This window comes from Monopterus albus, unplaced genomic scaffold (genome assembly GCF_001952655.1).
Source record: "Monopterus albus unplaced genomic scaffold, M_albus_1.0 scaffold464.1, whole genome shotgun sequence".
NCBI classification, from domain to species: Eukaryota; Metazoa; Chordata; class Actinopteri; order Synbranchiformes; family Synbranchidae; genus Monopterus; species Monopterus albus.
Window position 1 is genome coordinate 71,216 of NW_018128344.1, and position 13,305 is coordinate 84,520.

Here is a 13,305-nt window from a genome sequence, read left to right on the forward strand (position 1 = left end):
ACCGTTGTCCTTTAAATACAGATTTTGTCTCTTAGTACACAGTATATAATGTATGTGTAGTTTCCTCAGATACAGTTCCACAGGATGACTGAAAGCAGTCGTAGCTTTTAGCATGAATGGTAGTTCTGATGAGTCAAGACAGGTTCCCACTTTAGACAAAGAATGGTGTCCGTGTCCTTGGGGCTGGGACGCAGACCCTCCTCTGTACAGTATACTGAAGTTTTCCTTTCTTCTTTTGTTCATCACTCCCAGCATCCAGCCTGCATGTGTTGCTTAGCTTGAGCCAAAGGAGTGCAGAGGGCTTAAGGGGCTCAACATCACTAAAGTTAGTGAGGCCATGCATTGCACCAAAACATCTGTGGGGGTTCTTTTCCCCAGAAGCTTCTTGGAAATCAACACAGTTCTCAGCAAACTAGTGAGAGACCCTCTGTTTTTCTTTCTGCCTGAAGAAATGAGGTAGGGCACCAGCACTGATATGTTACTTGGCCAAAGCATCATACATGTTGCTGGAATCTCTAGGCCAAGTAACAGTCAACAACAAGTTATCTGTATATTAAATGTATAAATGTGCATCGCCACTAACTGCAGACTTTCTAATCCTCATAACAATCAGTCACTCCCATCTCTGTGTTCCCTGTCTACCAATTTCAGTGATTTGTTAGATTATATAATAAATTTGCCATGCTATTCATACTGTAACAACTGTACTGTAACAAGACATTTTACTGTTTTTAATCAGTTGTTAGTTTCCAGCTACTCATTACACATTCTTCTTTATGTCTTAGGATGTTGGGAGGCTGAGAGTGGAGGGTGCACCTAGGCTGCATGCCTAGCTAACCCATGGAGAACTGACAGGAACATTGCTGGATGGAGGCCAAGACACTGGATGGCGAAGACGAGGAAGCACACAGTATTGTGGATCGCTTGTGTTGTTTGTTCTCTTTCTCAGCCGATCCAAAGTAGATGCAAAGTATTCTGCGTTGCACCTCATTTGTTCATTCTGTCACATGTCACCCACAGAGAGATGGCAAAAAGAATCTGGATAGACAGTCGAGGCTAAGGAGACTCTTTTACTGCATCTGGATGTTGCAGTCTTATTGCTTCTACTTTTAGGGTGATAACAAAAGAAGCACAGACACAGATAATATTTCCTTCTCACGGTCATATTGGATGCATATGACTTAGAGACCACAGAGGAGCAAAACAGTTGTAGACAGTAATCATCATGGGCAGGTGTAAAAGCAAGGCTTCCTTGTTACTATTGTTAGCTGGGTTAGTGCTAAGAGGAATGGCTCTGGAATATGAGGGGGTTCCTGGTCAGTGGACACGCTATGGTCAGTGGGATGCTAAAACAACAGGTGAGCTCAGCTTTATTCTGAAAACCAGCATCAGCAAAGCCCTGGTGCTGTATTTGGATGATGGAGGGAACTGTGACTTCCTGGAGCTTCTAATTGCAGACGGGAGGCTCCAGATGCGCTTCACCATCCATTGCGCTGAACCAGCATCTCTGCATACAGAGACGCGGATCAACGATCAGCGCTGGCACCGAATTCTTCTTTCCCGTAATTACAGAGAGACCAGGCTAGTGGTGGACAGTGAGGAGAAAGTTGCTGAGGTGAAATCCAAGAGAAAAGAGATGGTGGTGGCCAGCGACCTCTACGTAGGGGGGATCTCACCTGATGTGCGTCTCTCTGCCCTGACATCCAGTACAGTTAAATATGAGCCACCGTTCCAGGGCTTTATAGTCAATTTGAAACTCGGAGAGGCACTACCAGTGCTGTTGGATGGACAAGCTGTTCATAGTGATTTGGAGTACATATGTGCCACACACTCTCCCTGCAGCAACAAAGGCCTGTGCTCCGTCAGCCAGGGAGAGGTCATCTGTGACTGTGTCAATACCAGCTACAGGGGAAGGTACTGCCACGAAGGTACGTAAAATGTCATCTTTTGGCTTGTTTGTCACAAAATGTATTTTTAGTCTCTGTGAGTTGGGGACAGACACCTTTTACTTTTAATAGATAATCTGTTGCTTTTTTAAAGTTGTAATGGAGGCAGGTTAATATTGGTATATATTAATATATAGGTTAATATTGCAAGTTGCAAAGGGTCACATATAAAAGAAGCACTTGACCACTACTGGCCAACAAGCAAACACTTAAATGCACATTGTTTTTATATAAAATTGTGATATGCTGGACATTTTTATGCAACTACAGTAACTGTGTAATTCATTCACAGATTTTTTTTTTTTTGTAATGCCATTGGTACTTTGTTTACTGAAATCATTTGGCTTTTAAATGGCTAAAATATATTATTAATATCTTATTCTTCATATACATACTTAATGAGCTCCAGAGAATAATCAATAAAGCCCATTTAAAGGGATCCAGGTCAAAGTATGCTTCTGGAGTACTTAAAGGCTACTTGAGTCTACAGTCTCAGCAATTATCTTCATAAGTCATAAAGAATAACGGCTTCCTAATGTGACAGCTGTTTTCAACACACAGACTTTTCACTGGCTGCTAGAAATGGATGTCTTTTTCTCATTCTGGGAAGTCTACAAGGAACAGTAAGACCTTGGCATTTTAAAGTGAACTTTACAGAACTTTATAGAGGAGAGACTGGAAGTGATTAATTAACACTTTGCCAAAAGAAGTTTCCTCTTTTTAAAATGGTAGTCATTAGTAAATGTTTGGCTTGGAAGCTCTGCAGCCTTCCTCCGTATGGGTTAGAGTAGTGAACCTTCCTGCCTAATAAGATAAAGGAGCTGGGAATGCTATAGCTAAACAGTGAACCTACAAGTGCAAAGTGATACTGTTTTATAACATTCAAGCGAACGTGGCTTTTAAATATCAGAATACCTGAAAGCATTTTTCTGTCAGGCTCTTTTGAACGCTAAAGCTGTGAATGAATGAATCTACATTAAACATGTCTGTTTTTCTTTACTGTCCTACAGCTGTCCAGAAAGAAGTAGAAGGTAAGACAGTGCATTATATTATGAGCATAAGGATGATAATAATTAGTTTTTCATGATGCTGTTATTAGCAAAAGCCTTTACCACAGCATCAGTGTGCCTGAGTATGTTTGGTTATTGTCAGTTTGGACTGCAGTTCTGACATCCAACAAATTAAGCTGAAGGGAGATATACTATCACTGGTCATGAGGTCGCAAAGCAAAAGGTGCTTAATGCTCTGAATGCTCATTGTATATATAATCAGTGTGCTCAAGGTGACTGGAGAGGTCTGCAGTGTATGTGGGTGTTGCACAATATGGGGAGCATTCATATACTGCATCACAGAGAAAATGACTGTACAGAGATGTTTTCTTTTATTATTTCTAACTTCTGTATTTTCCCTCTGCCTTCGGTGCATATTTTCATCTAAACTACTGTTTACTGTTAAGTCTTTATTAAATCCTTTATGCCATTGTGCTCTAAGGTCAATGTGCGGACTCAGACTTGACAGCACAAATCCTCCAGCGCAACACGGCTGAATATGAAGCCTTGACATTTGTCAAATTGTAACATTATTTACATAATGATGTTTTTTTCAGATTATTTTCTTAAGAGGAACAAATGTCTTTTGGCAGGAAAAGGGGCATTTTTAATGTTACTGGCAATATTTTATTGGTTTCTAATGAGGTGCATATACTGAGAATGGGAAATGAAGATTGAAAGTGAGAATGGAGATTTGTTTAGTCTGCTCCAGAGCGAGGCATCCATCTCCCCAGTAAGTACTGCTGGTTCTGGTGAAAGGGTAGCCAACAGGCTCTGGAGACCCGCACAAGGTGCACTGAACCACTGCACATTATAAATCATTGTTACTGACTCAAAATGCACAGGCCTATGCACACCTGCTTTACGAAATTGTATGAAGGCAAAACAGACCGAAGATTGCAAAATGTTATTGTCTTCATGTATAGTCTCTTAATATTGCTGTGCACAATACAAGCATATCAGTGTAGAATGGATTTAATGACATAAATATGGGTATTTACAATGTTTTTTTTTTTAGAGGTAGAACATATTTTGGTATCTCTATGTTGTATTTAAAATAAGAAATACCTGCTGACTGTGGTACAGTACTATATGCTTGTAATATGCTCCAGTAATAGTTAATAGGTTTCATCTCTGCACTATTTCCAAAACCACATTAATCATTCTTCATATGAGCAAATATAGTATGGCTCTGCTCACAGCAAACTGGCAGGCATTATTAAATGGCATGCTGCAAAGAGAGCACATCAGAACGTTTATTGGATTAAAGCTTGACATGGAGACGATCCCCAACACGCAGTGCTTGAAAACAACAGTGACAACAGCAAAATCATACTCCCCAGATGTCTCTGCAACACTACATATAAAGCACTTCATGAGCTGTTTGGCAGCAACAAGATGAATCTATGCATTAGCTAAATTGCCTCCTCCTCCTCCTCCTCCCAGAGGTGGCAAAGATGGTAACCCATATGCTATATTTGGTCTTGGCTATGGGTTGTAAGTGGTGCAGGAGTTATCTTTATTTGTCTGAGGAACTGCTTTAGGACAGTGAAAACCTTTTGGCACTGCAGGTGAGTTGCTTGAGTTCTTCTACAGTATGCAGCACGTGGGCTCCCGTCGACCCATGCGGACAAAGGGCATGGTGTGGCATGCTCTAATGAAAAAGAGTCCGGCATCCTCTGATGTTTTTGTGAGAGGGGGGGAAAAAAACAGGTCTGTGAATGAGAGATAAGGACAGCCACCACACAAGACAGATACAGACCACAGAGCAATCTTTCAAATGTATAGGAAAGCCTTTCACAGCCCACACATGCCAAGTACCAACACACTGTCATTGTTTGTTTTTTTTATTTTCAGATATTTATTTGTGACCACACACTAATGACACACTAAGAGCTACAAATACATGCAAAGTAAGTAGAGAAACCATCAAAAGTGAGAAAGCTGCTCCTTGTGGTCTTGCATCTTTCAACAGAAGTGACCTTGGTCTAATCCCTCATTACAACAGACTCTACAATACTGTACTTTTCATGGAATAAAAGTTCTTAAATCCTTATGCAATAGTTCTTTCTTCTTAGATGTTTGCTAATTAATGTCAGTGTTATGACTGGGAACTCCTAAAACATCTGCATTTGTTTTTTCACTGTGTGTTTAGTTAAACACACCAACTAGCAGTGTTTGTCTTCTTAGAAGTATTTCCAAACCTTCATAGTGTCATAAACAAAAAAGAACCATTAATGAAATTAATATGTCTTTAGCAGCTACACTAATATAAATTCTCTTCTTTATTTATTTTTTTTATTTGGAAGCATTTAATGTCATTAAGGGATGTGGCCAGAGGTGCAATATGCTTGGTGGACTGAAAACAGTTTCGTTGTGTTGTACAGTTATTGATTTATTTGAGGTCGGCAGATATAGATGGATAAAGATGTGTGTATGCACAGCAAATGCTTAGTAGTATTAACAGATGATAGCTGTTCACAGTCCTTTATGGAGTGTCATGATGAAATCACACCACATCCACAAAGTAAATCAGTCCTTTTCAAGACTACAACAGTGGGCTTTTGATTTCCTTCATTACAGAAAAAGGCCAAGTCAAAGGAGTCCTAAAAGCAGCATGCTAAGATTTTAATAAAAATGAGCTTCTATCACCTGGTTATAGACTTTTGTTTGCCCTGAAACTCATTTTTATCAAGCTAAGATGGTTTCTTATTTAAAAATATAAAACTAGTAGATTACTGAAGGGTGGTTTCTCTTCATGCAGGCTTGCCCCTGTAATGGAGCTGTACAGGTATATCTGCATTTCCACACTGTGCAAATTGGATGTCAGGCTCAGCCAAGTAGGATGAGCATATTCAGTTGGTTGCTGCCCTAAAACAACAGCAGCTCTACACATCCAGTTTTTTCTTGAACTTTCTTGAAAGACAACTACATAGTGAAAGTCAAAGTCGTTTGCTGAGGCACTTGTTAAGTGCTGCCTGCCCCGACATGTTTTGTTCACCAGCATCCGTCTCCATTAGCCAGAGATGGATTAGTGAGGGTTGCAGGTCAGTATTCCTCACCCCAGTGCTCGACAAAAATCAGAAGTATGTGGGGTCATCGTGGCTGTGCATTTTTCGGGTCAAAGCTCTTTCCTCCAGCTACACTAAAATTACTGGAGTGAAGGGTTAGACAGGGCTTTTCCCTGCTTGATGAAGCAATGGCTTCTGGCTTTGTGAATTCTTCTGCTTATTAGTTGGCTAATGGGCCCCCCCTCCCCCGGAAAAATGTTTCCAGCTCTTCCTCCTGCAGTACCTGGCACTGTTGGGTGTCTTTGTCTGAGCTAATGCTAAGCAGCCCCCCTTGTTACTGCCTCCATGTCATACATTTGCTAAGTAGCTACAGTAGCATAAGGATGAGTTGAGGATATAGACACCCGCAGAAGATGATGCGTGAGCTCAAGTCCCATCATATTTTACTATGTATAGTGAGAATAAGATAATCTGATGGGTGGTGAGGAGAAGCGGAAGAAGTGCCACAATTTACGCCTTGTGTGTACGTAAGTTGGCTTGTCATGCAGAATGCACAGCCACAATGGGAGTGCACACAGCAGCTCTTTGTTCTGCTATGTCGACAGGTTTGTGGGTGAATCCTGTCTAAGCAGAGGCTCAGGCACTGGCTTTGCAGTGGCACACTGTATCAAAGAGCCTACGTGTTGGCAGGCAAGGACCATCCCAGGAGTAATCCGGTCCTTTCCACACTGAAGCTTACAGCACGAACAGCCTTGTTCAGCGGAACGTTTGGAGGAGATTTGTGCAACAGTGACTTGCCCCCTTCATAAGGTTGTATCTAATGACTGAACTGGGACTTGAACTCTGCAAGAGTGACTTGCTATATGAGAGTATTAGAGTGCTGATGCACTGATGAGAGCTGTTTGTGTTGGCTGGCACAACAGGGCTCATCTCTTCAGCAGTGGAGTTGCACTGTGTCATCCCCATCCTCGATTTGCCAAGGGGAGCAGGTGAGGCATGGCATATGATTTCTGGATGACCTACTGAGATATTTGTCTGAGTAAGAGGTGGTGCACAGTGCATTTTCAGTTTAGTTCCATTTGTTTTGATTCCAGCACTGTGAGAGAGTATTGCAACTGTGCAAATACCAGCAGCCCAGGAATATGTTATGTTAATTAGGAGTTGGTCTGCTGTTCTCACTGTGTAGAGGAGTTGCACCATATGTCCTGTATGTGTTGGCCCGTGCGCTCAGCACCTTTGGGCTAATCCCCTCACCTTGAACTTGACAAAATATGGTGGTGGGATGCTACATGTTTTTCTTGGCTGACCCATTTCATGATGGTTTAAAGTCAGTGAGGCTTTAAGGTGCTGCAGTATCAGATCTCAGCTCCCTTCAGCTGTTGCTTTTTCCAAAATTGAAAGATCAGGTGTGTCAGAACATTGCTGGCTGGTTATGGGATGGTTGTTACATTATTATGCCAGAGGTGTACTCCTCAGGCTCCACCCCCAGACCTTCTCAGTTCTATTACATGGTAAAGTGAGAAATGGTATGAAATACTGCTGAAGGTTTAGTGGATGAGGAGATTTAGTGGTGTCACTTCTGCCCTTTCATAAAGCGCTGCCATAAAGAAGGTTAAAGACTCATCTGCATTGGCCTCACATGCAAGATATCTGTATGTAGACAAGTCGAGCTGAGTGATATAGTACATCTCAAACGCTGTCTGCATCAAGAAAACATACAATATGTGTTCCATTTAGAAAAAAGCATCTCTGTGAGCAACTGCTTTTAAGGGTTGCACAATCAAGATGTTTTTTTCTTTCCTTGCTTTCCCTCTCCTCCCTTGAGATGTTTGTCTGTTTTTAGTTTGATTTCCCTTTTATATTTCAGTTTGAACTTTGACATCCGTACCTTCCCCAGGATGTCTGTCACAAACTGCAGTCCAACATTGTGACAATGCTTTTGTTCTCCCAAACCTCTTTATGAACTTCCTGTTTTCGTATCCTTTTTCTGTTCTTTCCCTCAAGGTCTGGCGCACCTGATGTTAAACCGCCAAGGTATGGGGTCTGTTGGTTTGCTTTTCCTTCCCAGTCACCTGATCACAACATTTCCCTTCCCCTGAAATCCTTTTAGTTACCTGTGCTGCACTAATATTTCCTCTCCTCTTTCCTCACATACTTGCCTATTCATTTTTGCTTCCTGTCACGTTATGCTCACTGCTCGCTCAATTTTTGTCCGTCAAACCCTTGTCCTGACCACTGACTGAGCTCCGGGAACATCACCTTTGGCCTCTGCAGTTTTTCGCCAAGGTAATGCATTTATGCTCATAGCATCTCTTTGGTTTAGTTTCATGGTGTTTTCAAAGGAAAAAGCAGTGTGAGTAATAAAACATTAAAGAGATTTTTCATGCCAAAGATATTTCTTAGGTCCACACAAAAATTAATTTAAAGACTTTTTTCTGTTAAAGTAATCAGAAGTATACAAAAATGTATAATCGGAAGAATTTCTCTTTTAGGATTCTTTTGTCTTTTGTGCTGATTTCTCAAATGTGTGGTCACTGGGTTTTTATAATAATTGGGTTGCAAATAACATTTCCTACACATGATTTCTAGATTGCAATAGCTATACTAGTGTGTGAAATATTCATATAAGCACAGGTGAGATAATGAAAAGAGATTTCAAACTACTGACCGAGGAGATATTTTTATAAAGCAGGCCTTTGCCAGCAAAAAATTAAGAGCTAGGGATAGGGGTGTAACGATTCATCTTACATATGTAAAGCCACAAGCACTGTTTTCAGACATTTTGTTTCTCATTTGAACATTTTGCTTGTTGTGTGGATTAGAGTGTAGTTAGATTAGAGTGTGGCCAGTGACTAGTGTAGCTAACCCTAATGAAGATCACGGTCAACAACAGGTTGGAAAAGAAAACAGATCTGGCCTTTTGCCTGCTCTTGCCTTAACAAATAAATTAAATGGGGATTTTGACTTGATCAATCAATTTTTCATTTTTTCATACCGTCACATTTCCGCAATGCATTGTTAACACCACTAGTCATGGATAGATGCTACTCTGATGTACCTGGTCTTATTCAGACACAGTAATGCAGATAAGGATAACACATATGCACACGCACTATACTATTTTAACTTAAATGTTGAATAGCAGGTTGCATGGTGCCACAGCCGACCCGATGCCTTTCTATGTGGAGTTTGCATGTTCTCCCTGTGCCTGCGTGAGTTATCTCCGGGTGCGCCGGCTTCCTCCCGCAGTCCAAAGACATGCAGCTTATGCTGATTGGTGACTCTAAATTGCCCGTAGGAGTGAGTGGGTGTGTTGTCTGTCTCTAAGTGTCAGCCCTGTGATAGACTGCTGACCTGTCCAGCGTGTACCCCACTTCTCACCCAATGCTGGGATTGGCTCCCCACGACCCTGTTCAGGATAAGCGGCAGAGATAATGGATGTATGTTGAATAGCATCTGAATTATAGTAAAGCTACAGTACTGCAATGTAAAACCTGGTAAGAAAGCATTCTTCCAATGCAATGTAAGGCATATGGCTGAATATTAGGGACCCTGAAGTCTGCGCTATTTATGCTTTGTGTTTTCTGCCACATGTGGTGAGATTGAGATAAAAGTTGCCATTCTGTCTCCATGGCAATCAGTGTTGTCTCTAAACAGAGACTTGGCTTTGATGACCCACTGACAGTATAATACACTGCTCAAATCCTCATTTTATTCACAGCCAAAATGTTACTTCCACTGTTTTCTACAGAAGATATTTTCTTGGATGAACTTTGACTAAATAAACATCTCACAGGGTTTCCCGATATGACTCATCTGATCAGAAAAGCACGTTTGTTTTGGTCATCATTTAGGCTCCTTTTTTTACAGGTACATAAACACTACATTTGTTCATTAGCAGATTCAGTTTTTTATTTATCAATAAGAAATAAATACTTTGCCGATGTAAACTGAAATAGCTTTGTATATTATACGTGTATTACATTGTTGCCACGCCAGTGGAACACAAATCTGTCAGATGAAAAAATACGGTGTGGCAGTACCCTGGGTGTTCTCATGTCCATTTTCTAGTGTAGAACTGATAACACTAATATTGAGGTCGTTTATAGGAGATGAAAAGGCTTCCAAATTTCTCACAATATAATTACACCAGTTTTTCACCCACTATAAATGGTGCAGCTTCAGGCTGTATGACTGTGACATTACAAATTAAGATTCTTTGGTTACCCGCTTTGGGAGCAACTTGTTCATGTTCAGACAAAGTAATCAGTCTTCACAAGGCCTAAAGAAAGTGTTCAATTTAAGCTCCTACTTCACTCCGACAGATCAGTGCAGTTGGATACTTTATGCTCCCACCAACTCATGTACAGTGATTAGAATAGCGCTGCTATAGCAAATATTTACTAGTTGACACAGTAAATGTGTTTTAAAGGGCAAGAATTGGTAATTGGTAATTGGTCGCCAGGTGTAGCACAGCTACAATTAGTGACAAAGTGTTGTACATTTGACTTCATGGGATATACATGAGACAAAGTTTGATTCATAGCAGACGTTCGTTGTTAACTTTGACTGTGTTCCAGCTTTAGCCTGCGGGAATTCTCAAGAGAGTCCTTTGAGTTGATATTTGTTTATTTGGCCACAAATAACTTCAAATCAAATACACAATACAGTTGTCCCTCACTGGAAAGAGTCCCACAATTCTTAAATTAATTAACTTTTGACAGACTTTAGAAAACTTAGGAGTGGCTGTTTGTGCATGTGCTTCAGTCCCTGAACTCATTGCTTGTGTGCACTGAAATACGCATGTACTGTAATCGTTTGATTATTCAGACACAGGTGTAGCTTCCTGACCACCTAGAGTGCCTCCACACTGAAGGTAAACTGCTGCCCTGCCACTGAGCAGGAGACCAAGTCAGCAGCTGCCATCTGGGCCCTGGGCTTTTGGAACACTTTGAAATTAATCAGCTGTAAAGCTTAATATTAATGAACAACCCACATGTTTGCATTTTCCATGTGGTACAGCCACTTCAGCACAGTCTAACTGTAACAGACTGGAACAGATGGGCTGATAGGAAGTAATAGAAGATAATGTCTTCTCACTTGATGGCAGAGGCTGTCTCTCTGCTGTGTTTGATGTGTCTCATACTGTGACAGTAGGCAGCTAATGTATAGCTCTTGGCACTATAACTTTACAGATAATCCTTTTTGGACATGGGCAACACCAGCTGCTGTTAACTATCTGAAAGTTAACTTGTCTAATGTTAAAGTGGCATCCAGGAGTCTTTGGCTCCTCACATATTTTGTATCTGTGAACATTCACTTCATTGGCCATTAGCAGTGACTCCCTAATATTTGTGTCCTGAATTTAGATGGGCATTTTATGGTTTCAGCTCATGAGGTGCAAGGGTGATTTTTTTAGTAAGACGGAGACCGTGAGGCAGACAATGGTACAATGCAGGAAGTCAATGACAGTGTGAGGAGAGGCAGGAGAGACGTGTAGAGATTTTTGGTGCGGCTATTATATTCTGCTGAGCCTTCTTTACTGCTGATATGTGCAGTTGAGAGCTCTGCCATCCAGTCAGCTGCAGCATGCATAACGTCCTAAACTACTCCAACAGCATCTCTTATTAGCTGGTGTACTGACTGTAGCCAGTGTCTCTGATGACATTTTCCTCCAACTTGGCACCATGGTCTGTGTGGTGTCAGAGCAAAAGCAGCCATTACTGCTTTTTTCACAAGCTGGTGAACACTGGTGCTGCAGACAAAGGGCCACTGCCTTCCTGCTGCCAGGGTCATCTGCTGGTAGCATTTTCCTTATGGAAAGTTGGAAGTGATAGAAAGATGCCACAGGATGGGTGCATGTTTTGGTGCAAAATGGTTTGTTAAACTGTTCTTTTATGATCTTTTTCTTAGATATTAGGTTAAATGCTAACTGGGCCTTTTGGGTTATGCGCTGGATGTACAGTGTAAGCACTCATGTTTTGCTAAATAAGGCCTTCTGGCGTGCCAGAATCATCATTTTTCAACCACAATATGCTGACTTCAGTGTTCACTTTATGGACTGCACCAGCACTTGGGTTTACATTTCACCTACAACATCAGTCAAATGATAAACTTCACATTTAGGCTCAACAGTGATAGTTGAATGAGCTGCTGTCTGTTAACTACACAGCTAAAGACTAATGGGGCAAATGGATCATTTTGGCTTAAATTGTTCAAAATCCAACATTCATTATCGACAATAAATAAAAAAATAAATAAATAACCATAAGAGACAGCTTATCCTTCGAGCTAGAAACAGCTTGCTCACTAACTCCGAGGTTGCACTGTACAAACAAGCAAAGGAAGGCATGTCTATTCCAGCTTGAAACAGCCCACTCATGAGTTCAAGAACTGTGTTATACAATATTTAGCAATATCCCTGTGGTTCAGTGTAAAATAATAGTTTAATGGCAACACCTGTCATCCTAGAAATGTAACCTGTACTGTGGGTTTTAATACTGTAAATATTGGGTGTGGGTGTCAGAATGTGTTAATGCACTTGTATGTACTGTACGTGTGTGCAAGGCCTTAGCAAATTACGATACAAAATATAATACAGTGTGTTTTATAATTTAGGACTATCAAATCTACAGGTCAGAGACAGATTCCACAGGAGTGGTCAGAAAAATCACAATACAAAATGACCTTTTGCCACCGTAATGTTTTCAAAAGTTTTCCAGATCTATGTCTTGCTTCTAAATACTTTGGAGTTTTAAAATTCAGACTAATTTGTACAAGGCAATTTTTAAAATCTTGAACATGTTGTATTGGCAATAACTGTCAAAAAAACTCTAATTTAAAAAACTTTATTTTGTGTAAAGTGCATTCATTGTTGAATGAAATGTAATATCAAGAATTTGATTGTATCATTATTAGTATTATAATTAAAATGCTCGGCACCAAAGGTGATAAAGTTTTCTGTGTAGCTTACAAAAAGTTATGTTGCTAATATGTGAAATTCTAAAAAACAATAAAATAGACAAAACCAATATCAGTTTTTTTTTTTTTTTTTTTTTTTTTTTTTTTTTTTTTATAGTTTCTTATTGTTACCAAATCTTATAAGAACACCCAAACCACCAATGTGCCTGTCTGTCTTTACTTTCCCCCTGTTTGTGACAATTATCTCCATTTTTTTTCCTACTCAAAATCTGCCAAAGGGAATCAGGGCTATACATTTTCATTTTTACATAAAGTTATGTATGCATATAAAGTAACATAGGTTAATTACACAGTAAAGCAGTTAAAAGCAAGAAACGA

General features: G+C 40.3%; 1 protein-coding gene across 5 annotated transcripts in view; it reads left to right on the top strand.

The window, feature by feature from the left end:
- LOC109952498 (neurexin-2-like) overlaps window positions 1–13,305 on the top strand; it is a 108,184-nt gene that overhangs the window by 22,567 nt on the left and 72,312 nt on the right. For 2 of the 5 annotated variants that reach the window (XM_020587602.1, XM_020587606.1), the window contains exons 2-5: window positions 786–1,928; window positions 2,957–2,977; window positions 8,011–8,040; window positions 8,281–8,292. In XM_020587602.1, coding sequence (XP_020443258.1) covers window positions 1,226–1,928; window positions 2,957–2,977; window positions 8,011–8,040; window positions 8,281–8,292 — 766 coding nt within the window. In that variant the 5' untranslated portion in view covers window positions 786–1,225. Of the gene's footprint in view, window positions 1–317; window positions 416–785; window positions 1,929–2,956; window positions 2,978–8,010; window positions 8,041–8,280; window positions 8,293–13,305 lie in introns of those variants that run through there. The other 3 variants (XM_020587607.1, XM_020587603.1, XM_020587605.1) reach the window with 3 other exon arrangements.